The sequence below is a fragment of the Molossus molossus genome, unplaced genomic scaffold (genome assembly GCF_014108415.1).
Source record: "Molossus molossus isolate mMolMol1 unplaced genomic scaffold, mMolMol1.p scaffold_m16_p_12, whole genome shotgun sequence".
Taxonomy (NCBI): Eukaryota; Metazoa; Chordata; class Mammalia; order Chiroptera; family Molossidae; genus Molossus; species Molossus molossus.
In genome coordinates, this window is record NW_023425347.1 from 14167343 (window position 1) to 14191947 (window position 24605).

Consider the following 24605-nt stretch of genomic DNA (forward strand, 5'->3'; position numbering starts at 1 on the left):
TCTCAAGTTCCAGTAAATTAGCTCCACAGACATTTTCTGGTCCTGCGCTTAGATGTATGTTGTTGAAAGTCACGGGCTGTGGAGCTCAGGAACTTCAATGGCAGTGTTAGAATGAAGCCCATTGAAGTAGAGACAGGTTGACAAAGAACCTGGTGGCCTTCGATCCTCTGGCTTCTGTGTTCCTGAAATCCAGCTGCCTTTCTGCCTTTCCCATAGGCTGGTAGTTCAAACCTTCCTTCAAATTCCTTTTTGCTGAAAACTAGTTCAAGCTGCAATTTCTTTATTTGCAACCAATAGCCTTGACTTAATACAAATACCAAGATTCCTTTTATTTATTTTTTATTCTAACAACATTTTAGAAGCTGTTTCATGTGAGATAATGCAGGGTGTGTGTGATGCAATCTGTCATCATCGACACAAGAATTCAAGGAGAGAATCTGGACTATAAAGCAATCAATGCCAAAACGATAGCTAACTGTGTTTCTGTATGATCAATAATTCTATAGTCATTCTGTGGAAGGCATCACTGAATCTATATACACTTTCTGTCTGCTAAAATACTTAATTTTCCCCCATTTATTTAATTTCACTGATAAGGGAGAAAGTCTGAATGATCATTCTGGGAAAGAAAAATCAAGTCCTTGGAGAACTGGAGAAATTGAAGATAACTCACAGGATATATCTTACTTGGAGGAACTGGAAAAACACAGATATTCAGTTTGGTGAGCAACTATATCCCATCTTTCTATTTTAAAAATTATATTTATTGAATTTGATTATCTTTACTCATTCCATTATTTTATTATTCCTTATTCAATAAATACTGATTGCATGCCTATTACAGGCTATATAGTTTGTTCCCTTACTTGGGAAAGTTCACAGTTCAATGAAGTATGTAGATGTTTAAAAACATTAATGTGATGTGATAACATTATTTTTTAAATGCACAAATTGCCATATATACACATGGAGAAAATGATGGCCAAATTATTTAAGAACAGAGAATAGTTCTCAGAAATGCTTTAGCCAAATATTGGGGAGAAGACTGCAGTGGAGAATGGTGACAGCTTGGTGTGGACAGTATCTGGAGATGGAATTTGAAAGCATAGCTGGGGTTGACACATGCTATAAACCTTAGTTCTTGGGACTCTAAGCAAATCATAGTTTTGCTTTCTTTACCCAGTGGTGTGTGTATGGGTATATCTGTACATGCAAGCATGCATATAACAAATGTGAAAATACATGTAGATGACTGAGCAATGAAGCTTTTCAGAAGAAATGGTTCAGGATTTTGCAATGGTGGGGTTCATCAAAGGTGGGAGGAGGAACAACAGTGAGGGATGTGTGCAGCAGTCAAAGCCATCTGTTCCAAACCACTGCCCACCTCAAGAATCATGCCCTGAATGATCTTTCCACTGGACATTTATCACCTTATGGCTTGATTCCCAGAGAGTATTCTTAGTCTTCCATCCTGGAACCACCACTGGGAGGACATACTACCAGCTCACGCTTTCTTTACCCAGTCACATTTTCTACAAGCCCTACTGGTTTTCACTTAAATTCTAAAGTCTAAATACTTTCACCAGTGCTTTTCTCTAGCTGCTGAAGTGTGGTCTCCAGGCTAAACAGTGTGTTGTTCTCTGGATCAAGAGATGCAGGCTGGTGCATGAGGAATATCAGGCAGGAAGGGGAGCCCAAGAACCTAGAAAACAAGAAAACAAAAAAACAATTAATGCAATTTTCAAATAGGAAAAATACAAGCTCCCTGTTATTAAGAAATCTTGGTTTGTGATAGTTTCTAGGGGGAGGATGTCAAATACGCATTAAATTTTATTTGGTAAAATAACAGCAAAAGCAGATGCAAGGTACTGACCGTAGGGTGCAGATGAGAGAGGTAGAGCTTCTGGTAGTCACATCTAAATTCTTGACCCCTGTTTGCGGTTTGCCTGGACTGGGGAAGCAGCTCAATTAAGCTCTCAGGATCCTAGCTTCTCAGTCTGTCTCTGTTGCCTCTCCAGGTTTTCTCTGCTGACTCAGGTCTCTGTTAGCCTACATTGATTGGGATGACCTTCCAGAGTGTAATGTATGCAATTTCACAATATCATTATTATTTTATACATAAAATTAAAAGGCTTAAGAATTTACAAGGATCTCAGAACTTTGGTTTCTGATAGATCCTTTAAGATGCAACTCTGAGGCATTGCACTTTTAGTAAGCTTTTCCTCATTCTCAAAGTCAAGACTGGGGACAGTGAAATACAGCTCCCAGGAAAAATTCTGTCCTCCATCTGCTTTAGTAAAAAGAGTTGAGCCCTGGCCAGTGTGACTCAGTGGTTAGTGTGTTGGCCCACGCAAGAAAGGGTTGTGTGTTCGATTTCCGGACAAGGTTGTATACCTGGGTTGCAGGTTCGATCCCTGGTCCGAGCACATGTGGGAGGCAACCGATCGATGTGTCTCTCTCACATCTCTCTCTCTCTCTCTCTTTCTATAAATGGGAAAAAATATCATTGGGTGAGAATTAACAACAACAACAAATGAAACAACAATTAAGCAAAAAGTTTAATTGGAACACAGGCATACTCATTTGGTTGTATATTGTCTTTGGCTGTTTTTCTCCACAATGGCTTAATTAAATGGTTAAGGCAAAAAGAGTATGGCCTACAAAGCCTAGAATGTCTGCTGTCTAGCTTTTTACCAAAAAATTTGCTCATTCTTATTCTACACAGACTTAGATGCTTCTCTGTTCTCTCACTCATTTATATTGTTTTAAGATATTCAGCCTGGCTGGTGTAGCTCAGTTGGTTGAGCATCATCTCATGTGCCAAGAGGTCACTGGTTTGATTCCGGTCAGGGCATATGCCTGGGGTTGTGGGCTCAAGACCTGGCGGGAGCCATGCAGGAGGCAGCCAATTGATGTCTCTCTCTCATAAATGTTTCTGTCTCTTGCTCCCTCTCCCTTCCTCTCTCTCTCTAAAAAAAATCAAGAAAACATATTTTATAAAAAGATATTTGTATGCTTATCTCCTTCACCAGGATAGGTTTCTTATGTGTTTTGGTTTTCTATTGCTGCATGAGGAGTCACTGAAGGCTTGGTGGCTTGAACAACCATCTTATTTGCTCACAGTTCTGTGGATTGGGAATTCAGGCAGGACACATCATGGAAAGTTTGTCTGCTCCAACATGTTTGAGGCTTCAGTTAAGGTGGCTCAGAGAGCTGGGATCTGGCGGGGATGCCTTAATGGACACCTATATCTGATGCCTTGGGTTTGCTCTTAACTGAGATCCTTGCTTTTCCACATGGGCCTCTCTCCACTGATGCTTGGGCTTCCTCACAGCATGGAGCCTGGGTTTCCATTAGCATTCTGGCTAAGACAGAAGGTGGGCACTGCAGCTGTCTTAAAGCTAAGCCTTTGAAGTTACACAGTGACTTACAGTGAATTCTATTGGTCAAAACAAGTCCTGGGACAGACAGAGGAGGAATAGACTCTACCTCTCGATGCCAGAGCAGAAAGATGACATTGCAAATAAGCAGGTTGGGATGAATTCTTTTTTGGTGGAACATCTTTGGAAACATAACCTACTGAATTTTGCTTTGTTGATTTCTGTATGCATAGCATCTAGCTTAGGATTCGACAAATATTTCTCAAACAAAACAAAGAAGCTCAAAGAAAGGAAAGACTGGACTTTGTAGATAGACCTAAGTATGAATTCTTTTTGCCACTGCTCTGTAACCTTGAATGATTTGCTTAAATTCTCTGAGGCTGTTTGGTCCTGTAACCAACTAGAATAATAATGCCTGTATTGTGGATTTTATGGTTTTTATGAAAACTGAGAGATAACGTATTTAAGATAGCCTGTGCAGTGACTGGAAGATGTAGCATTTTAATAAAGCCAACCAATATAATTAACGTTAATGATAATGTATTTTGAGAAAATGTGTTTTCCAAAGGTTAAAATAGAAGGCATAGGTCACCCTAGAATGATCTCTCACTTTCCATATCTGCCTTTCTTTCTTCCAACACACAGAGCTCTTGACTACACAAAGGCCTTCACACTTGACCCTCCCTTTGGACTGTTCTCTCTGTTCTTAGTGGTGTGGTTGGCCATACATATTGCAGGTCTCAGCATCATTTTTCTTCCTAGTGAGTCCTTTCCCAACTATCTTGCATAAACTAGTACCCACCTTCTTCTGGTTATTTACTTTCTCATCCCCTTGTTCATTTCTTTTAAAGTACCTACCACAGTTTAAATTAACATTTTATATTTATTTTATTTATTTGCTTATTTCCGTTTTCTCTGACTAAGTAGAAGCTGTAAGCAGGCAGGAACCTGTCTTGTCTGCTCACTCTCGGGCATCTGTGCCCTGGCTGTAGAATCCTGGTTTATAACAGGCAATCAGTAAATATTTATTGAACGAGTAAATAAAAGGAAAAACGAGTGACCAGTCATCTTCTTTCCCCTTCTGTCTCTCAACTCCCTGGGCTGTCATACCTATTTATTTCTTTCTAATCCCTTACTTCTCTTCAGATTGCTACCATTAAAAAAAAAAAGTAATATGGGATATTTAACCGCTGTAAACATTTCTTTTTAAACCAGATTTGAGGATATGGGGGCTGCTGAGACCTCTATAAACTTGTGTTTTAAATGGTCTCACATACAATCTGAACAATTTCCTTGATGTTTTATTAGGGCTGGTAAATCATTTATTGCGGCAGCCTTTACCTAAATCCTCTCCAAATCCCCATAAAATGCTTTTAACACAGAATACTGTACTACCCAGCTTCAAAGATGTATGTAAGATGTTGTGTGGGAAGTATGTGCCCAGTGCAGCAAGCGGAATGCGCGCCTTCTCCTTCTCTCACGTGGTCCCGCGCACCCCTGGGCCCTCCTCCCATCCATGCCTGCACTGAACTTGCTGATTTGGGTAAATTTGGTAGCCTGCTAAAAGTCACAGATTCCAGTTTTTAAAAAACGTGTAGGTCCTTTAGCTACTCAAATGTAAGTTGATTTCATTTGTAGCTGCCAATAATTAAGAAAAAAACTTCCAAAACATAATTTTAAGACTGTTATATTTTCTCAACCAGAAAGATACCCAACTTAATCTCTTCACCTTTTTCACCCAGTTTCCCCAACCCACACCTCTGACAGCTGTCCGTCTGTTCTTTGTATCTATGAGTCTGTTTCTCTTTTGTCTCTCGGTTTATTTTGTTCATTAGATTTCACAAAGGTGAAGGGATTAAGCCAAAAAAAAAAAAAAAAAAAATCTCATAGACAAAGATAACAGTGATTTCTGGGGGGTGGGAGAAGTAGAAGAGGTTATAGGGGGGATAAATGGTGATGGAAGGAGACTTGACTTGGGGTGGACCTGAAATCTATATAATGTGTTAACCCATGTCACCCTAATAAATTCACTAAGAAAAGAAAGATACCCAACTAAGTTGCCTCTGAGTGTGTAAATGAGGACACTGTTGCAGAACATTTCACCTGGGTGGGCCTTCTGGCAGCAGTTCAGGTGATCACAGAGGATATGTACATTTTTTTAGACATATAATGGTGTGATAGGATGACTGTCTTTTGCTAATATTTTAGATAACACTTGCTATCAAAAGTATGTCTCAATACTTTTGTAGTAGAGGCTTTCTTTCCATCTCATATACTCCCGTTGTACCCCGCATGCCTTCTTTGTGCAACTCAACACATGAAGAGTAGGTGTTCAATAGCCCTCTCCCCTATCAGACTGTATGTTTAACAGATTTTATAGGAATGGAGATTAAGTCAGTCATGTTCTTTCTGGCCTATCTACAAATATTAATACATTGCAAGCACTTAGTAAATACTTATTAAATTAATACATTAAAAAATGGGGGTAAAATAAGAATGTTGACATTTTCAGAAGAAAGATCTGGGGAAATGACCAATGGCATAAAACTTAACTTTAGATGTTTTGGAGCAGTTTGTCTACTGGGGCTGCCGTTTCTACCTAGTGAACATGTTTCTCCCCTAAAAACTCACCCTCTTTTATGATAATGGAGCACCTACCCACACACACATACCCCACAGGGTTGGGCTGTGATGTATATTTTGTTTCTATGACCACTCTGATTGGTTCAGGGTTGGGCACATGATCAGAACCAGGCCACCCAAGCCTTTTCCTAGGACTTTATATTTTGTTACTTGGCAATAGAAATTTTTTCTTCTCTTAAGCTGGAATGATTTAAAAGTTGATACTCCCTGTGGCCCTGGCCAACCCCACACCCCTTTTTTTAACCAGCCCTACTCCCTCTACCTCGTCTTAATATTTGTCATTTATTGCCTATTTGAAACAAATATATGTAGGAGTCTCATGATGCTTTGCAGGTGACACACGCATTCTGTTCTATACAAAGAAAAAGCAATTAAAGCTGCATCAAAGCATCTACCTCAAATTCAAATTAATGCAGAGTCTATATGGATAAAATTATATGCATATATGAGAACATGTATTTACGTAAAAAGATATTGTCCATGGGAAATTTTTATTTTATTTATTTTCCTACGAGGGGAAGGACTTTAGCAAGAAAGTTTACAATGTCCATTCAGTCAGTGACATAAATAACCACTCATTTGCCTGGGTAAACAGAACTATAGGATCTCACTGCCTGTGGGGTGAACTGGGTTCCCTGCTTCCTAATGCTTACCTTGATGCTCACACAGTGATTTCTCTAAAGAAGTAAGTTAGGTAATGTGTGAAATTCCTCTGGAAGTAGTGCTAATGAATGCTTCAATACAGTAGATATCGCTCTAGTAGTTTAAAGAAGTTAACATACTTTTCAGAGGAACCTAACTCCCAACTGGGGAGAAGGTTCAGTAACAAGACAATCTTAAAATGTTTCCATTACTAGCCAGACACAACTAGGTGGGTAAGCGACCAGAGAATCACACACTTTTGGAGCAGAAAGGCATCTTGGGGATCATTTAGTTCAGCCCTGTCGATTTATACAAGTATAAAACTGAGACCTGTAGAAGTTAAGTGACTTGCCTTAGGTCATACAGCTAATAAGTAATGGAAATAGTACTAGAACTCACTTCCTTTCCATCTCAATCCAGTCCAATTATAAAAAATAAATTCTCCCCTGAACTCTGCTAGTGTTTTATAGTTTCCTGTTTGTTTCTATCAATTATAACCTGTTTTGGTATTTATCAATACATTGATGAGAAAGTGCTGATTCTTGAGAAAATGCATATAATGGATTACTATGTTTTCTCCAGCCTTGGGGGTGAGGTGTGGGAAGATGCCAAGATGTTTGCAAAACACACATGTTGCTGGCCACACAGAGTGAGATCTTTGTGTGTTCTCAGCCAGTAATTTATGAGGCTGACCTGAGTATGTTGCTTAGGGAAGGTATGAGTTAACTATAAACATCACAACAGGAAAGTTATTCCTTAATAAAATGATACACTTTTCTTTTTATAACACACATGTGATTTGACATTGAAATAAAATGCAGATGCTACTTTGATTGGCATATTCCCTATTGTGCTTTTCCAAAACACCTTCACATATGGTCTGCCTCATTCCTGAGAAATGACTTGTTGTTTATGTCATACAAACAGAACAGATTGATTTTACAGTGAGTAAGGAGAATGATGAATTGTACATTGGAGAGAAATCCTTGTCTCAGCAATCTAAACACTTGAAAATAAATGTTGCCTTTTAGGAAAGACTCTCATCATACACCCAGGATGCCTTTATTTCATGCCCCCTTTCTAAGGGTTAAATAGACATACACGTACAGTCTCAGAAAACAGAAAGCGTAGTTCCAATCACCAAAAATGTATTTTTTCTTTTCACCATTTAAACATATCCTGAGACCCAACAGTCAAACAAATGGCAGAGTTTTCTCAAAGAACCAACCCCAAATATCTAGTGCTTCAATATTGTATCAGTACTGTTCCCAGAATGAAACATCACTCATCTGGATCAGAGAGCAGTATTGTTCCTTTAGTTCTCAAGTGAATTTTAGATATAAAAATCTTATGTTCAAAAGCTTTCCTGGGGTCTCCAACTTTTATCCCTTCAGAATTATTCTACACAATAAAGAGAAAATCATGTTCTGTGCTCACTCCTATGACAATAGACTAACCACATCTATTTCTGCAGAATTCTGCAGTTTATAAATCTCTAAATCTTGTTATTATACCTTTCCTTTTCATCTAGTGCTTGCCACAGCTTTGTGATATGATGTCATTAACTTCATTTTACAGATTATGTAACAGAAATCCAGAGGGGTTAGCTGCTTATTTACCAGTACTCAGTTTGTTCATCTGAAGTACTAGTTGAGTAAGCTTAGACAAGTTTCTCAAACTCTTTGTACCACAGTGTCTGTAAAAATAGTTATCTGTAAAATGGAGCTGGTAGTACCTACCTTATTATCGTGAGTTCAAACATGTATGCAAAATAAAACTAACAGTGAAATGTATGTATATAGCATATAGTAAATGCTCAATAAATTCTAGCTAGTATTACTAACTGAGGCTCCCTTCTCACTATTATCCTCCACAACTATATGTTTTCCAGCTTTATTGTAACTATTAAAACAACTTCCTGAATTTTTTGAGGGTGGGGGAAGAAACATTTGCCAGTAACTTAAAAGACTGCGGTGGGAAAATAGGATCTTAAAAGTGGAAAAAATATACTAGAGGAGTAAACATAATGTGTTAGTTTCCTATTACTGCATAATAAATTATACACAGTTAGCAGCATAAAATGACACAAAAAAATCTCATGGTTTCCATGGGTCAGGAATCTGAGCACAGCTTAGCTGATTCTCTGCCCAAGGTCTTACAAAGTTGTACTCAAGGCATTGGCTGGGCCGTGTTTCAACTGGACACCTAATGAGGCAGGAATGCCCTTCATGCCCATTCACGTTGTTGTAGAATTTCTTTCTTTGTGGCTGTATGATGGAGAACCCTGGCTTCTTGCTGGCTATTGCCTGGAGGTTGCCCATAGTTCCTAGAGTCCTCCTGGAGTTCCTCATAATTAGAACTTCTTTACCATCATGGCCACTACTTTATGAGCTCAGAGTGGAGTCTCTCACCTCAGGGAGAACCCCTATGGCTTTTACCTTATTAAGTCAGGGCCTCCCTGGGTAATCTCTCACTTGATCAACTTAAATCCCTCTATGTTTGCCATTTTCTGATGGCTAGAAGCAAGTCATGGGTCCCACCCACACTCTAGGAGAGTCATAGAAACCCTCAGAAACCCACAGAGCATGAAAACCAAGAGCCAGGAATCACAGGGGCTAGCTCGTGGAATCGTCATTGGTCTATGCATATAGGAAGATAGTCAGGTGCTATTGATCTTCATGGTGGCACTGGGTGATTGTTTCTCTACTAGCAATAAAGTTAATCACTGCATATCAAAGAGTCCAAACTAGACTTTAGTTGAAATTTGCATCTGCCTCTTTCCTCTGTGCAGACCCGAGGCTGTAATAACCCATGTCCGTGGTTGATCTCCACAGCCCACTATGCTCTGTATGCTCCCTCCTCCCTCTCAGAAGATTCTGTAGTTTTGCTCTATTGTCTTTGTGCCTTGATGTGTGACCATGAACCATCCTTTTCCTATACAGCCCCTCTTTTACACGTGCCCACTCTTATACAGGTTGATTTGGGTTATAGTTTTATAAATAGTGTTTTAAGTTCCATGTCTACTTTATATAGTACTGTTGGTGATCTACTCATTTTAAAGATTATTCCCTAATAGGGTTTTTCTCTGGTAATCTTTGTTTTTAGATATAAAAAGCTATAAAAACTCTGATAAATGGTCCCATTTCCTGGACCCCATGGTCCACTACATTAATAAGAAACAACGCATTACCTTTCCTCCTCATCTATATCTACATAAGTAGAATAATAACACATACTTTACTAGCCTTGACAAATCCCCTAGGTTAATTGAAGTCTTTAGCCCTTCGGCCTTCCCTTACAATAGAAGCAGGGTTATGTGCTGGGTGGGCACCGTTGGAGGAACCACAGCAGGCATTCCCCTTTTCTGTCTATCTAACTGGTGATGCTACCTCCCGTGATTGAAAACGGGAGACGTTTTCCCAGTCTCCCGTGCACTATGTGGTCATGGACCCAGTTCTGGCTGATGAACCCAGATCTACCAGCTTGGGCTTCCTTTCTCTTAAAAGGGATGCAAGCAAGAAGGAAATTTCCTCTTGCTACTGTCATTCCTTTCCATTTTGGTCATCGCTACAAAGATGAGATGCTGGCAGCTTCTGAAGATGTTTTGTAGCATGAGAGGAAGAAAAGAGGAGATAAACTAATCCAGCACCCTATGATGTTGAACCATTGCATGTGACCTCTTTCTGCTTACCCCATGGTTTCTTTTACATGCAATAATTAAATGCAGATATTGTCCAGTACTCTTGGATGACCGGTCTGTTGCTAAAAGCTGAAAGCAATCTTACTGAGAGAATGAACCTCTATGAATGTAATCCTCATGCACTGAGGAGCTGGTGTTTTTTCCTTTGTTCAATTTTTATCATGTTTATGTGGTGCCTTAGATTCTGGACACATAGTATCAGAATACTTTCATATTGTCTGCGATCCACCAAAGCGCAGTGTGTAACTAGTTCTTTTTAGTTTAGTACAACTTGGAAAATGGGCACAGTGTGGGGCAGGAGATTCTTCTCCATGGATACCACTCTGATTCAGTTGGGGAGGTGGAGAATGAGGTGAGTAGAATTAATTTAGCCAACTGTCTGGAAACCTAACAGGACATCAGTGATAAGATTTAAATATCCAGGAGCTTCAGATTATGAGTCAGTCCAAATTATAGGTGCATGATTTAAATAATGAAAGGGCAAAACTGGGCATGAAGAAATGTCGGGATTTATTTGATGCAAAAACTCAAATGATCAGTAAAATAGATAATGTTCTGTTGTAATAGTTTGCAAACAGCATCAAGAAAACAATTGAGTGGGTGTATTTTGAGCTTCAGGCATTGTAAATTCTTTCACTCTCATATACTTTATGCCTTCTTTAATAAACTGGAGAGTCTTGGGCCAGCTTCATCGGTGACGGTAGGTGGTCATTCATTTCACAATCCACTAATTTTCATGATTATTCAGTATTTTATGTTACCTAAACTGCTTTGAATTTTGTCTTGCAATATGGCAATAGCTTATATGATTTCAGAATCATTAATTCAATTGGTGTTCTCAGCATATAAAAGTTACACTCATCTCTCCAAATACAAACAAAAACTTAAAGGTCTGAAATATGCTGATGGTATATAAAATATTTTTTGAAATATATATCAGTCATCTGTTAACTGCATCTGTCCTGTTGAAAAGATTCAAAGTGACTAGAAAATTCTTAGGAAGGAAAACAGTTAACAATAATTATAATTTAATCCTGCTTTAAAGAGACAATTGTATGCTTACCTTAAATTTATTTTTAGCTTAACAACTGAATTCTTACGTTATATGGAACAAATAATAATAATATGGCTACTTAATATTTAAGGTGTTTTTGTTTTTAAATATTTTATAGGGTTTTATGGGAATTTACTAATACAACACTCCACCTCTCCATCCCTACTTTCTGCCATTTTCCTCCCTACCTAAAATCCGATGCTTGTTAACAACTCCCTGCTGAGTTCTCATAAAAATTTATGCTAATACTTTCAGGGATGGGCTGCTTATATTTAAAGGCCACCCAATTTATTATGAACATTTTGACAGTTTAAAAAATTTTCTAATACTGAGTTAAAATCCATGTCCCTGTTTTTAAAATTATTAGTGGCAGTTTGATTCATTAAAATCCCATGTAAAAAGCAATCAATTTCTTGCTCTATTTATCCCCTTCCTTCCTTCCTCCCTACCACCCTCCCTCCCTTCTTTCCTCCCATCATCTATCTATTCTTTCTTTCTATCTATCTATCTATCTATCTATCTATCTATCTATCTATCTATCATCATCTTTTCATAAATCTACCTCAGAATTTGTAGATTTGTTAAGTATATATAGATCAATTTGTTTTAGATGATCACTTCTCAATTTCAATATCCCTCACCCTCTTATCCAATCACCCCTTATAGTGATGAGCAACTTCACTAAATAGTAGTACTCTACAGAGAAGCTTTGGAAGAACTCAAGGATGTAGTTCTTACCTCATAGGAACCCAACCAATAGAATATATTCTTTTCATGTATAGACTAAAAACATATCATGGTTTAGTCTACTTGTGGATTTGGTAGATGTTATTCTGCTTCCCAATATCTAATTCTCTCCTTCCAGACACACAGAAGATTGCATTCCCTAGTCTCTTTGTATTGGGCCAGTTTATGTGAATTTTTCTGGCCAACTGTTCAGGACCAGAAGGAAAGTGTGTTCTTGTGTAAAGCATCTAACTAGTTCGAGACGTGCTCTCTCCTTTCTCCTGCATGGTGATTAGGGAAGAGTTCTCGTGTAGAGATGGCATGATAGACAGAGCAAAGCAATTTGTACTACAGAGTTTTTGTCTGGAAGAGAGCCACCCTGGGAACAATGTGAATAAAAATTTTCTATCCTGTAGAAAATTTTGCATGAATAAAAAATAGACTTTTGCCCTGGCCAGTTTGGCTCAGCGGTTAGAGCGTCGGCCTGCGGTCTGGAGAGACCCGGGTTCGGTTCCCGCTAAGGGCACGTACTTCGGTTGCAGTTTGTCCCCGGCCCTGGTTGGTCGTGCGGGTGGCAGCCACTCGATGTGTCCCTTTCACATCGATGTTTCTCTCTCTCTCCCTTCCTCTCTCTCCCTCCCACTCTATCTGTACAAAAAATGGAAAAATATCCTCGGGTGAGGATAAAAAAAAAAAAAAAATAGACTTTTGTTGTGTTAAGTCATTGAGATATGGCCTCCCGTAGCACAGCCTAGTCCACCATAGCATTTTCTAAGCTACTGTAACATAACCTGTCTGTATTTACTGATACAGTGATAGACTCTAAAGGTCTGCATCCCTTAGAAATTTATAATTTTCTTGAGAAACTTTTTGGAAATTACTTGTAATGGGACTGAGGTGTGAGAGTGAGTCTCTAAGCTAGTGATGAGTGAGCCTAATCAAACTGCCATATCTATACCAAATAGAAGATCTTATTTAATCCTCAAAATATCAGGGTGAAGATGTTAATATGATATCCATGTTACAAATATGAAAATGATATATATTTTTTGAAACATTTTTAAATTGGGAAAATTTCCAAAGCCTCTGAATGTATTACTCAAGAATGTCCAAGTGTATGTTGCAGTAAGAGAGAAATAGTGCATATATGTGATAGTAAAGTTCTTATACTAATTGACTGTGAGCATCACCATTTTCCACCTAACATATATACTCAAAAGCCATCTCCCTGTGTATGTTTTGGAAAACTGGCAGTCATTTTACTTCTATTTCGAACTTGTCATACATGGCAATGCTTCTCAAGGCAACAGTGCTCCTGGTGGAGTTCCCCGCCCCCGTTTGAGCTCACCGACCACTGTGCCTGTCACCACCCAGCCCTTTGCTCACTATATTCCTTGTTTCAGCTGTTTCTGTGTCGGCCTCCTTGGATGAGTGATCTGGTCCAGGCCCCTCCCCTCTTCTCTTTCATAAATCCCCCCTAATGCAATCATAGAAGCTTACTAATATAATGGATTCACTAAAAGGTTGAAGTAACTGAAGAGAATACAATATATGACAATCAATTAAAAACTTAACGCTAAACATAACTTCTCTCAAATTTCAAGAGTAAAAAACAAACAAAAAAACCGCAACCGTTAAATTAAGCCATCTACAGCAAATTCCCATGTGGATATTCCTCCCTTCCTGATCTTGACCTTTCTTCTTTGTTTTGAAAAAGTCTTTAACATCAACCTTCACAGTGTTCATATATTTTTCTTTATGAAAACCCCACCCTCTACATATGGGGTTTTGCATCATAATCAATCTTCTCTCTCCACTCAGTCATTCATAGGCCCCTGTATAACCTTAGGAGGAAGTTTCCCAAAGATGGTATTGGTAGCTGTGGAATGAAATAAGAGCCCAGTGTGCACTTGACCCTTCCAAGTAAATTTCTCTCTTTGGCTTCTGTAAGCTTGAGGTACAGCTTTGTCTCCTGTTTTGCCTGGTATTCAGTGCAAAATAGTGCATGCACATACGCATTCACCTCAAAAACAACTCAAATTTTTAGAAACAGTCTCATCTATGTTTATATTAAGGAAAAGAAGCATTTTTTCTAACTACAGTAGTTTCCTCAGCAATTCCCTGCCCTCCTGATGCTAGTAATTTGTATTATGGGTGTGACAACTCTGGTTCCCAGAGGCATCTTTTCCATTTCGGTACAGCATCGCTGAGTGCTTGGGAAGTGTAGCCCATTAGAGGGCCAAGTACCCCTTGATGACCAGTTTTTAGCTGTATCAAAACCCAGATTATAGCTGTTGTTTACTCTGAACATTCTCAGGTAGGACACCTTTCTTGCTTCTCTATACAGACTATGGGCTGAAATTTGGGGCAAGAGAAGTTGGTCTTCAAAGCCTATAAGTCTAGCTTTAGTTTTAAAACAGTTATTGGCAAATTATTCCTAGACAGGAACTGATAAGTATGTTTCTTCATATTTTTCCATTATTTGATGATAGTTTATAAAATTTTATAAATGTATCAATGTGCATGAATTTGGAGTAAGCAATTAACTTTTCTGTTTGTCTGATTATAATGAGAAGACACTCTGCCATCAACCCACTCTCTAAATAAAAATAAACATTTTATCTCTTCCTCCTCATGTCCATATTACTGTCATTACATTTTCATTCTCCTGCTCACACTGTTCTGAATTCGAGATAATATGTCCACTCTCCACCCCCTCCAACCTCCATGTCAGATCAGGGCCTAAGCCCCTCTATATTCTTTCCTTGTAACACCCCTAGCAAACACCCTCTTTTTCATTGCTTTCTTTGTGGCTAATTATTGTGGAGTTCTTTCTTCTAATCTACTGACTTCCAGAAGCTTTCTATAAACCTGCATCTGAGCCATTAACTGGAAAGACAAATTTCTTAAAACACAAATTTCTTCATGCTTTCCCCTTGACATCAGTAGTAAACAACACTTATTCAATGTTCCTTCTATGTGGCACTATTCTAGCAGTATTGTGTGTATTATTCCTCAATCCCGCAACAACTCCATTATATGGGTAATATTATTATCCCCATTTTACAGATGACAAAACTGAGGCCAAGATGGATTAGTTAATATTGTCACAGTGGCACATCTGGTAAGTGACTGAGCTGGGATTCACACCCACACGATTTGCCCGTAAAACCCGAACCATCATGCTGTGCTGTTTCCAGCTATGAATGAACATACAAAATGACTGCTTTAACAAAATTCTTTAATCCAGCAGGTAGGATGTCAGGACTGTTTAGCAGGCGTCTCCTCCAAATGTTAGATGGGCACAGTTCTTAGACGTGGCGCGGAGTCGTGTGGCAGAGACCTGCCTGGGAGAAAAGCCAGGAACTGCGCAGAGGCTGTTGGAAGTGTGGGCTCTCCTGCAAGTGCACAAGTGGAAGAGTTTCTTTTTTCTTTTCCCTTATTTTTACTCATTTGGGAGAAACATTTGTTGCACCCTGTGGATGGAGAACAGGAGAATTGGGCTCAATAATAGTAAATCTCAAATTTATTCTTATCTTGGGTACCTTTCTGATTCTCGCTGATAGCAGATTGGAATCAAGGGAATAACTTAAGAATAGCGGTTCTCAGGATATTTTAAATTAAAGTTGTTGGGGGATTTATCAGGCCTCAGAAGTCTCCTCTAGATAATTCAGTTCATGGATTTGGGAATAGAGATTTTTATTCTTATTTTTAGTTTGATTTCTGACCTTTCTCCTTGCACGTGCCGCTGTCACTCTTGCCCCTCTCGTTCTCTCTGTCCCCGAATTTGTCAATTTTAAATTTGCTCCTCAACAGTTAAGCCAAATAATAGGACAAACAGGTTGAAACAAATGGTTTAGCTTATTTTTTTTCCCCTCCAAAACTGAGATTTAATGTAGCCTCTCATACTCTCCATAGACCTCTGTTACTAGTGTGTCCCTCTCATAAAATCCCACCTCCCCCCACCCTCCATGGAGACTAGTCAATCATCTTTTCATCTCTACTGACCAATTTATTCTTCCTTTCAAGTACACACCATCCTCCACCATCTCATACAATTTTAATAATATGTCTGCATTTCTTCATCCCATTGTCCATCTACTTGCTATTTTATTTTTTTCTTTTACCTCTAAAACTATAATTTTTGAGTTAAGGCACAAATCTAAATACCTCCTGCATTCTCAACCAAGAATGCCTACTAGCTCCTTATTAGTCCTTCAATGTAACAAGATACTACTCTGAAGTCGCCCACCTTCTCCATCAACCAGATCTGTTTCCTAATCTGAGAAACAAATCATCTGCAAATGGTTTCTATTGTCATACCCACTCTGAGGTTTGGAATCTCTAAATTTTCACTATCCTTTGTGTTTTGTATTGAATCCTTGATTTACTCAGAGAACAGTGATTGGGCACCTACCATTGTGCTCAATTCTGGAAATACAAAGATGACAAAAATGGTTATTTAACCATTAGCATGTGTTTGATGTTAGTGCTTAATTCTGTATGTCATTTTCAAGCATGTACTTTTTATTTTTTTAATTAAAGTTATTGGGTGACATTAGTTAATAAAGCTATGTAGATTTCAAATATACAATTCTAAAATACATTATCTGTGTTGTGTGTTTACCACCAAAAGCCAAATCTCTATCTGTCACCATATATTTGGCCCCCTTCAACTTGACTATTCCTTTATCCCATTTCCCTCTGGTATCCATCATCCTGTTGTTTGTGTCTATGAGATTTTATTTTCTTGTTTGATCATTTGTTGCTTTCAGTTTTATATCCCACATGAGTGAAATCATTTGCTTCTTGACTTTTTCCATCTGATTTGTTTCACTTAGCAGAATCTCAAGATCCATCCATGTTGTCACAAATGACAACATTTTTCATCTTCCATAGTAGCTGAGTAATATTCTATTGAATATACATACCACACCTTCTTTATCCATCATCTGTTAAAGGACACTTCAGTTGTTTCCATGTCTCGGCCACTGTAAGTAATGCTGCAATGAACATAGAGGGATGGATAGATATATATAATTGTTTTCAAGTTTTTCAGGTAAATACCCAGAAAAGGGATTGCTGGGTGTTATGATAATTCTAGTGTTAATTTTTTGAGGCACCTCCATTCTGTTTTCCTTAGTGGATGTACAGTCTACATTCCCACCAGCAGTGAATGAGAGTTCCTTTTTCTCTACAGCCTCTCCAACACTTGTTATTACTTGTCTTATTCATAATAGCCATTCTAATAGGTGTGAGGTAGTATCTTAGTGTAGTTTTGTGAATTTGAGTACCTTTTCTTATATCTGTTGGCTATTTACATGTCTTCTTGGGAGAAGTGTCTGTTCAGGTCCTCTGCCCATTTTTTAAATTGGATTGTTTGCTTTTTTGTTGTTTTTAAATATATTTTGGGTATTAACCCCTTCTCAGAGGTTTTTTTTTGCAAATATCTTTCCCATTTCAGTTGGGTGCCTTTTTGTTTTGTGGATTTTTGTTTTTATTTGCTGTTCAGAAGCTTTTTAGTTTGCTAAATAGTCCCATTTATTTATTTTTGCCTTTACTTTTCTTGCCTTTGAGATTAAATTCATAAAATCCTCTCTAAGACCAAAGTAGATAAGTTTAGCATCTATGTTTTCTTCTATGTAATTTATTGTTTTAGGTCTTATATTTAGGTCTTTGATCAATTTTGAGTTGTTTTGTGTATAGGGGGAAAAATAGCAGTTTAGTTTCATTCTTTTGCATGTGGCTTTCTAATTTTCCCAGCACCATTTATTGAAGAGGCTGTTTTCCTCTGTCATTTTATCTATTTGTCTTCTTTGTTGAAATTATTTGTGCATATACATGTGGGTTTCTTTATGGGCTTTCAATTCTGTTCTGCCATTTTGATTATTGTTGTAGTATTTGTAGTATAATTTGAAGTCGGAGTGTGATACCTTTGACTTTGTGTTCTTTCATTTTGTATGGGTTTACTTTAAAGGTATTGGGCAATGTATATTTTGTTTCTCTTGTTTTTAACTCAGCTCTTTGTCTCTAAGATTACTCTATGTTGTTATGTGTAATATCCTAAAAACTAATATAATGCATGTAGTATTCTAACAGATGCTAATAGCACTATTTCATAACGTACATTTATGTTTTGTGTGTGTGTGTGTGTGTGTGTGTGTGTGTGAGGTAGACTACTTCCAATACCACTATCAGCAACAACATTGAAGTAAATGGGTTCCTTTCTGGTCCAAGGGGAGAATTTTTTTTGATAAAATAAACCTAGAAGTAGGATTGCCACGTCACAGTGTACAATTGCGCTTGTATCTGCATGTCTTACATCCATGAAAGGCACACATGATCCTGTTGTCCTCATATCTTCCTACTGTGGTATCACTCAGTTTGCTGATATTTGCCAATATGATCCATTTTAAGTGGTATTTTGTTGTTTTGATTTGATTTTCTCTAATTACAAAGAAGTTTAGGTATTTCTTTCATATACTTATTGTCATTGTGTTTCTCCTGTGAAGCTTGTTCACATATTTTGTCCTTTTTCTATTGAGTTTTATTTATTTTTCTTGTTAATCTGTAGAGGTTTCTAGTAAATTCTAGTTATTTGAACCTTGATGCTGTTAGATGTTGCCTATACCTTTATCATGTGCCTGCTATATTTTCTCTGTTGACCCTTGTTAAATTGAAATCTTTAATTGTAAGATTATCCCAATCCATCACTTTCTTTACGTTATGGTTTATGTTTGTTTTTTTTTTTAATCTTCACCCAAGGACATTTTTCCTTTTTTTTTGTTCAGCTAGAGTGGGAGGGAGAGAGATAGAGAGAAACATCGATGTGAAACAGACACATCGAATGGTTGCCACCCACATGACCCAACCAGGGCCGGGGACAAACTACAACCATGGTACATGCCCTTAGCGGGAACCGAACCCGGGTCTCTCCAGACCGCAGGCCGATGCTCTAACCGCTGAGTTAAACTGGCCAGGGCTGGTTTATGTTTTTTTGAGTTATGCTTTAAAAAATTTGTCTGCACTGTAGATCAAAAGATATTATCTTTACATATTCTTCTTCTAGCATTAAAATTTGCTAATTAGATTAGCATATCAATCCATTTTGAGGCTCACTTAACCCAGTTTTATTTTTAATCCTCGTAACAAACCAATTTCCCCTTTTCTATCTACTAAAGAGTATGTCTATCTTTTACTACATAGGTGAGGAACTGAAGCTTGGGCATTTAAGTAATTTGCCTTGTGACATGAGCAAGGAAGAGTCAGAGCTATGGTTCTCACCTAGATTCTTTAACCTCAAAGATCATGAATGCTCATTCCTCTATACTTTCTAAAGGAGGCCCCTTCTGTTTTGCAATTTTCTTGGACGTATGGGCTGTACACTGTCATGTTTTGTGCACAGTATCACTGAGAACAATGGCACAGGCAATTGCTCAGTAAGTATTTGTTGGAGTTGTGGTATTTTGTTCTATCACTCTGTTCTTTTACTCTCTGTAGATTATCATAAAAGTTGTAGAATTAGCTTTTCAGCCATTCTGCTGACAAACTCTTTCCCTAAAGTGCTGCCATTTGATTAGATTGGCCTCAGCCTCTGAAGGCTGGACACACTCCAGGGCTTGCTGGTAGAGATTTGACACTGCCATTTGACTTGGAGAGTGGCACTTTGGTGACACTAGTGGAAGAAGTCCAGGAACTAATGAGAACATCAATGATGAGTTCAAATCTGGGACACATTAAAGTAATTGTGCGGATAGGACAGCTCTGGAGACATGAATTTTCATCGGCATCTTGATGTTACATTGTTGCCACATCCTGACCGAAGAGCTTCCCAATGATGTACTCACACGCTTAATGAGAGCTGCTGTCTCCTTAGCCAACTGTTCATTGTGGTGTGGAGAAAATTCAGTTCCAGTCTCGGGTTTTCTGCCATTGACGGCATTATTGGATGCCTCTGTGATTTTTCCAGGTGTTGGCCGCATCTGACCCTGCTTGCTGCCAGCTCATGATGGTGTGGCTCCGGCGAGGACGCTGTCAGCCCGTCTCTGAGCTCCCGGACGTCGGTGTAGGCATTACACTGTCTGGAGCACTGCCTTGGCGTTTCGTGGCGGCTGACTGTCTAATGGGGGGAAAGTGTCCATGAGAACAGAATTTAACTTTTATGATGATGGTTTTAGCTTTGATGTATTATTAGTTGGAGAGTAGAAACCAAAAAGAGAAAATATCAGATCAAGTCTTCAGTACTGCATATTACTTTAAGAGATGGCCTCAGCTTCCAAAACCTACACTAATACTGATAGAGCCTTAGACGTCAGAGTATGACCAGGACTTAGGAGCCAATGGGACATGGCAGACTGGGTAAGTCTGGAGTTTTGTTTTTGGAAGAACCAAAGAATCAAGAGGAAAATTGTTTATACATTTTTTTTCACATATGGATACAGCACATACTTACGAACACTGACCATGGAGTAGGGACTGGGGATACAAAAACTGCACTGGGAGCAGCCTCTACCAGCGAGGCATCGACAGCTTACTCAGGGCCACTGTCTATTATTGTGGGTATGTTCTCTTGCAGATGTAGTAACTAAGGGTTAGGAGAGTTGAGTAACTCACTAAAATTTGCTCAGCTGGTGACCATCATATGTAGGAGTTAGAAACAGGCCTTCCAATACTAAGTCATGAACTCTTTGCGCAATGATGTAGCTACCCAAGCTTCAGGGACATAGGCATAAAGAAGTTGGAGGAATTGGAAAGGAACATCATCTACCAGAGAGGGAGCTTTAAGAGAGGATCCTGAATTCCTGATGAACCCGAGGACAGAGAGTTTTGCCTGTGAAAACAGTTACCACAGGAGTAGGTACCAAGAACAGATAGAGCCCAGAGCAACAATTCCCTATGCCAAGGCAGGGGGCATCTTTCATTGGATTTTTTATTATAAATCCCTTCCTGGTGCCAGGATTGGTTTGAAGTTGGGAGTGGGCCTGGTGATGAGCCAGACATGGGGATTTAATAATGCTATTACTATGTTTAGAAATCTAGGTTTAGAAAGCATAGAGCAAACTAGATCATTTTATCCTTTATCTAGTTTCTTTTACAAATGTATATTTTTAATGCTTTTCCTCCAAGTATTTGGATACAGATTTAACAGAATAAGTGCTTTTATCACGTCAACATGCACTATTTCCCTTTAAGAACTAAAAGCATCGTCAAATCTCCGAGTTGAAAAGTATACTTTACTAACTAAACATTTAAACCACAAGTGAGCAAAACATATTATGCTTCATATAGACCAACTATAATTATGCAAAATAAAACGTTTAACTCACAATTGCCATTGGTTTGAGGTGGTTTTATTCTTCTGCACTTTTGTGGGGTGTTCCTTGGAGACATTTTAACCTAGAAATATCCCTTAGCTCAGTGGTTAAGAGCACAAGCAGTTTACTACTGGAGTTTAAACCTTGGCTTTACCAATTAATAATTTCCTAGAATATGTTTAAACTTTTAGTGTCTCTGTTTTCTGAGGCATAATAACAGTATGTATCTCATGTGGGGGTGCAGAGAAGTTTATTTGGTTCTTTAAAATAATTTCATATGTGAACCAGCATTTCAATGTGTTGGAGGTTCTTGATCAATCCTATTGCTTAAAGATAAGAGATAAACCATTTTTATAGGGCTTTTAACTAGCTACTAATGTAATTTGTTATGCATTGTTTACCAGTTAATCCCTAAATTACTCTTAACTTTGAAGTTTTCTTTCAATAAAGGAAGACACTTTGACCTTACATGTCCAGCGTGCTATTTTTTAAAAAGGGAGAATTGCCAAATGTAAATGGCTGTGCTGTTTCTCTACGTAGCCCGATAGTTTCCATTGCTATTTAGTGCAGTTTTAAAAGAATTGAAAGCAAAATTTATAAGGCTTTTTGAAATGGATTCTTGTTCTTTGTACCCTCTTCATTCCTGAAAAGAAATTTTCATGTGTTTACAAGTAAGTTTAAAATTTTACTCCAGTTGTCAAAAAATAATTTAAGCCAACATCCTAAGGTTTTATGAAATAAATCACTGTTAAAATTCTATCCATTCCCAGAAAGACTTTTTCATATGCTTGTAAATGAGTTTAAGATTATTACCTGAAAATGGCCTGGCCAGTGTGGCTTAGTGGTTGAGCATCGACCCGTGCACCAAGATGTCACTGGTTCGATTCCCAGTCAGGGCACATGCCCAGGTTGTGGGCCCAATCCCCAGTGGGGGGCATGCAGGAGGTGGCCAATTGATGTTCTCTCATTGATGTTTCTCTCTCTCTAAAATCAATAAAAAAAGAAAAAATATTTTTTAAAAATGGATTATTACCTGAAAATGTAGAATGGATTAATAAGTGGGCTGAGGATGGCCATGGTTGAGGCTGAGAAAGGAGCCTGTGTCTTGACTTCCATCAATGTAGACAACTGCACTTCTTTTACTCTGTGTCTGGTGGAGCCACAGTAAGCCCCAGGGAGACAGGCTTTCTCTCTCTCTCTTTTTTATCCTCACTCGAAGACAATTTTACATTTATCTTGAGATAGAGTGGAAGGGAGGGAGGGAGGGAGAGAGAGAGAGACATTGATTTGAGAGAGACACATCAAGTGGTTGCCACCCACACATCCCCAACCAGGGCTGTGGATGAACCGCAACCGAGGTATGTGCCCTTAGCGGGAACCGAACCCGGGTCTCTCTGGTCTGTGGGCCAACGCTCCAACTGCTGAGCCAAACTGGCCAGGGCAGGCTTTTTCTCTTTTAAATTCAACCTAGTAAGCTAGTGGGTTTCCATCCAAGGCTAGGAGGAAGCATTTTAAGTATCAGTGTTTCTCAGTAAGACTTTTTCTTTTCCCCCCAACATTTACAAAGTTGACATGGCATGATATCAGGAAATTGTAATTATAGTCAGAGCCTTCATTCACTTTTTGCATTGACTAGATTAAGACTATTGTGCTGCTTTCCTCATGCTGCATAAGAATTTTTCTGATGCATTATTAGATTGTAGCAGTAAAAGATATTCTGAAGTAAAAAAATTGCAAGGTAATGTACCTTGATATCTAGGATTAGGGGTCCACAGAATTACCAGTAAAAGTAAGACCTTGGCAACAGGCAATTTAAAAATCATTTTCTAAGTATTATTAAGCGTAGTTTATTCTGTGTACAAACTGTGCAACAGTACATTAATAATGGTGATAAGGGGAGTGAATTGATTCTTTTTTTAAAAAGATGTTTTTTATTGATTTTTTAGAGAGAGAGAAAGGGAGAGAGAGAAACATTGATGTGAGAGAGAAACATCCATTGGCTGCCTCCTGCAGGCCCCCCACTGGGGATAGAACCCACAATCCGGGCATGTGCCCTGACTGGGAATCAAATTGGGATCTCTCAGTCCATTGGGTGGTGCTCAATCCACTGAGCCACACTGGCTTGGCTGATATTGATTCTTTTATTAATGGTATGTAGTATTTGTATAACAATTTATAGTTAGGCTAACTCCTTTTACATATATTATTCAATTTTCAAAGCAATTATAGAAGAATGTGTTTAGTTTTTTTTTTTTTTTTTCCCACCGAGTCTCCTAACTTTATAAATGCCCTTTGAATGAATGGATTTATTTATGAGAGACCCATGGATACCCCTTTTATCAATTGGCAGAAGGTATTCCTTGGAGAAGTTACCTGACACATTCACAACTGTGTTCCCAAAATCTCAATAAACATTAAAATAATGACAACATGCCATATGATAAGACAATTACCTTTGTCAATGGATAAAAAACATCTGGGTCAATTTACAGCTTTTACTTGTTAAGGTTAAGCTTATATCTTTAATTTTTATGAATATTATTGTTAACACTCAATACATTTAGGCATTTTTTTCTTTTACATTCCAAAAATTGTGTAACTTAGTTTCTAATCATGATCACTTGAATCCAATGTAATATACAATATGGCAACATTAATCTTGGGTTCTGAGTATCATGTTTTGTCAAGGTGTAGAATCTGAATTTTCTTTTATTGAATTTTAGTTCTTCACTTTGGTATAAATCTTTGCCTTCTGGCAAATGTCGATTACTTCAGACATAACCTGTGGATAGTCTTCTTTATAATTAAAAAAAGATATTTTTCTTTTCTTAGTGGACAGAAAGCTAATTTCCATGACACATTTTCATTTAGGCTCACTGATGAAGAACTTCCTGTAAACACTACATTTGAATCTCAACAGCAATCCTTTACATGGACTGTCAATCTAGATACAAGGCAGTTTTTTTTTGTTTTTTTTTTTTTTTTTAATCACAAACTGAAATGTTTAAACAAATATTGCAATTATTTGTTATAAAAACAATTTAAATTTTATTTATAAAATTTATCTCTTTAAATAATAATTATAAAAGATATATCTTGCCAGCCTATAAATTATCCGCTTTATTTTAGTAAATAGTAGGGTGGTA

At 38.1% G+C, this 24605-nt stretch overlaps 1 protein-coding gene across 1 annotated transcript in view; it reads left to right on the forward strand.

Annotated features, from left to right (window-relative positions):
* The window catches only part of OFCC1 (orofacial cleft 1 candidate 1), a 345526-nt gene that overhangs the window by 193431 nt on the left and 127490 nt on the right, over nt 1-24605 (forward strand). Inside the window, exon 16 of the mRNA XM_036255603.1 lies at nt 598-722. Within this exon, the coding sequence (XP_036111496.1) occupies nt 598-722 (125 nt within the window). The remainder of the gene's footprint in view (nt 1-597; nt 723-24605) is intronic.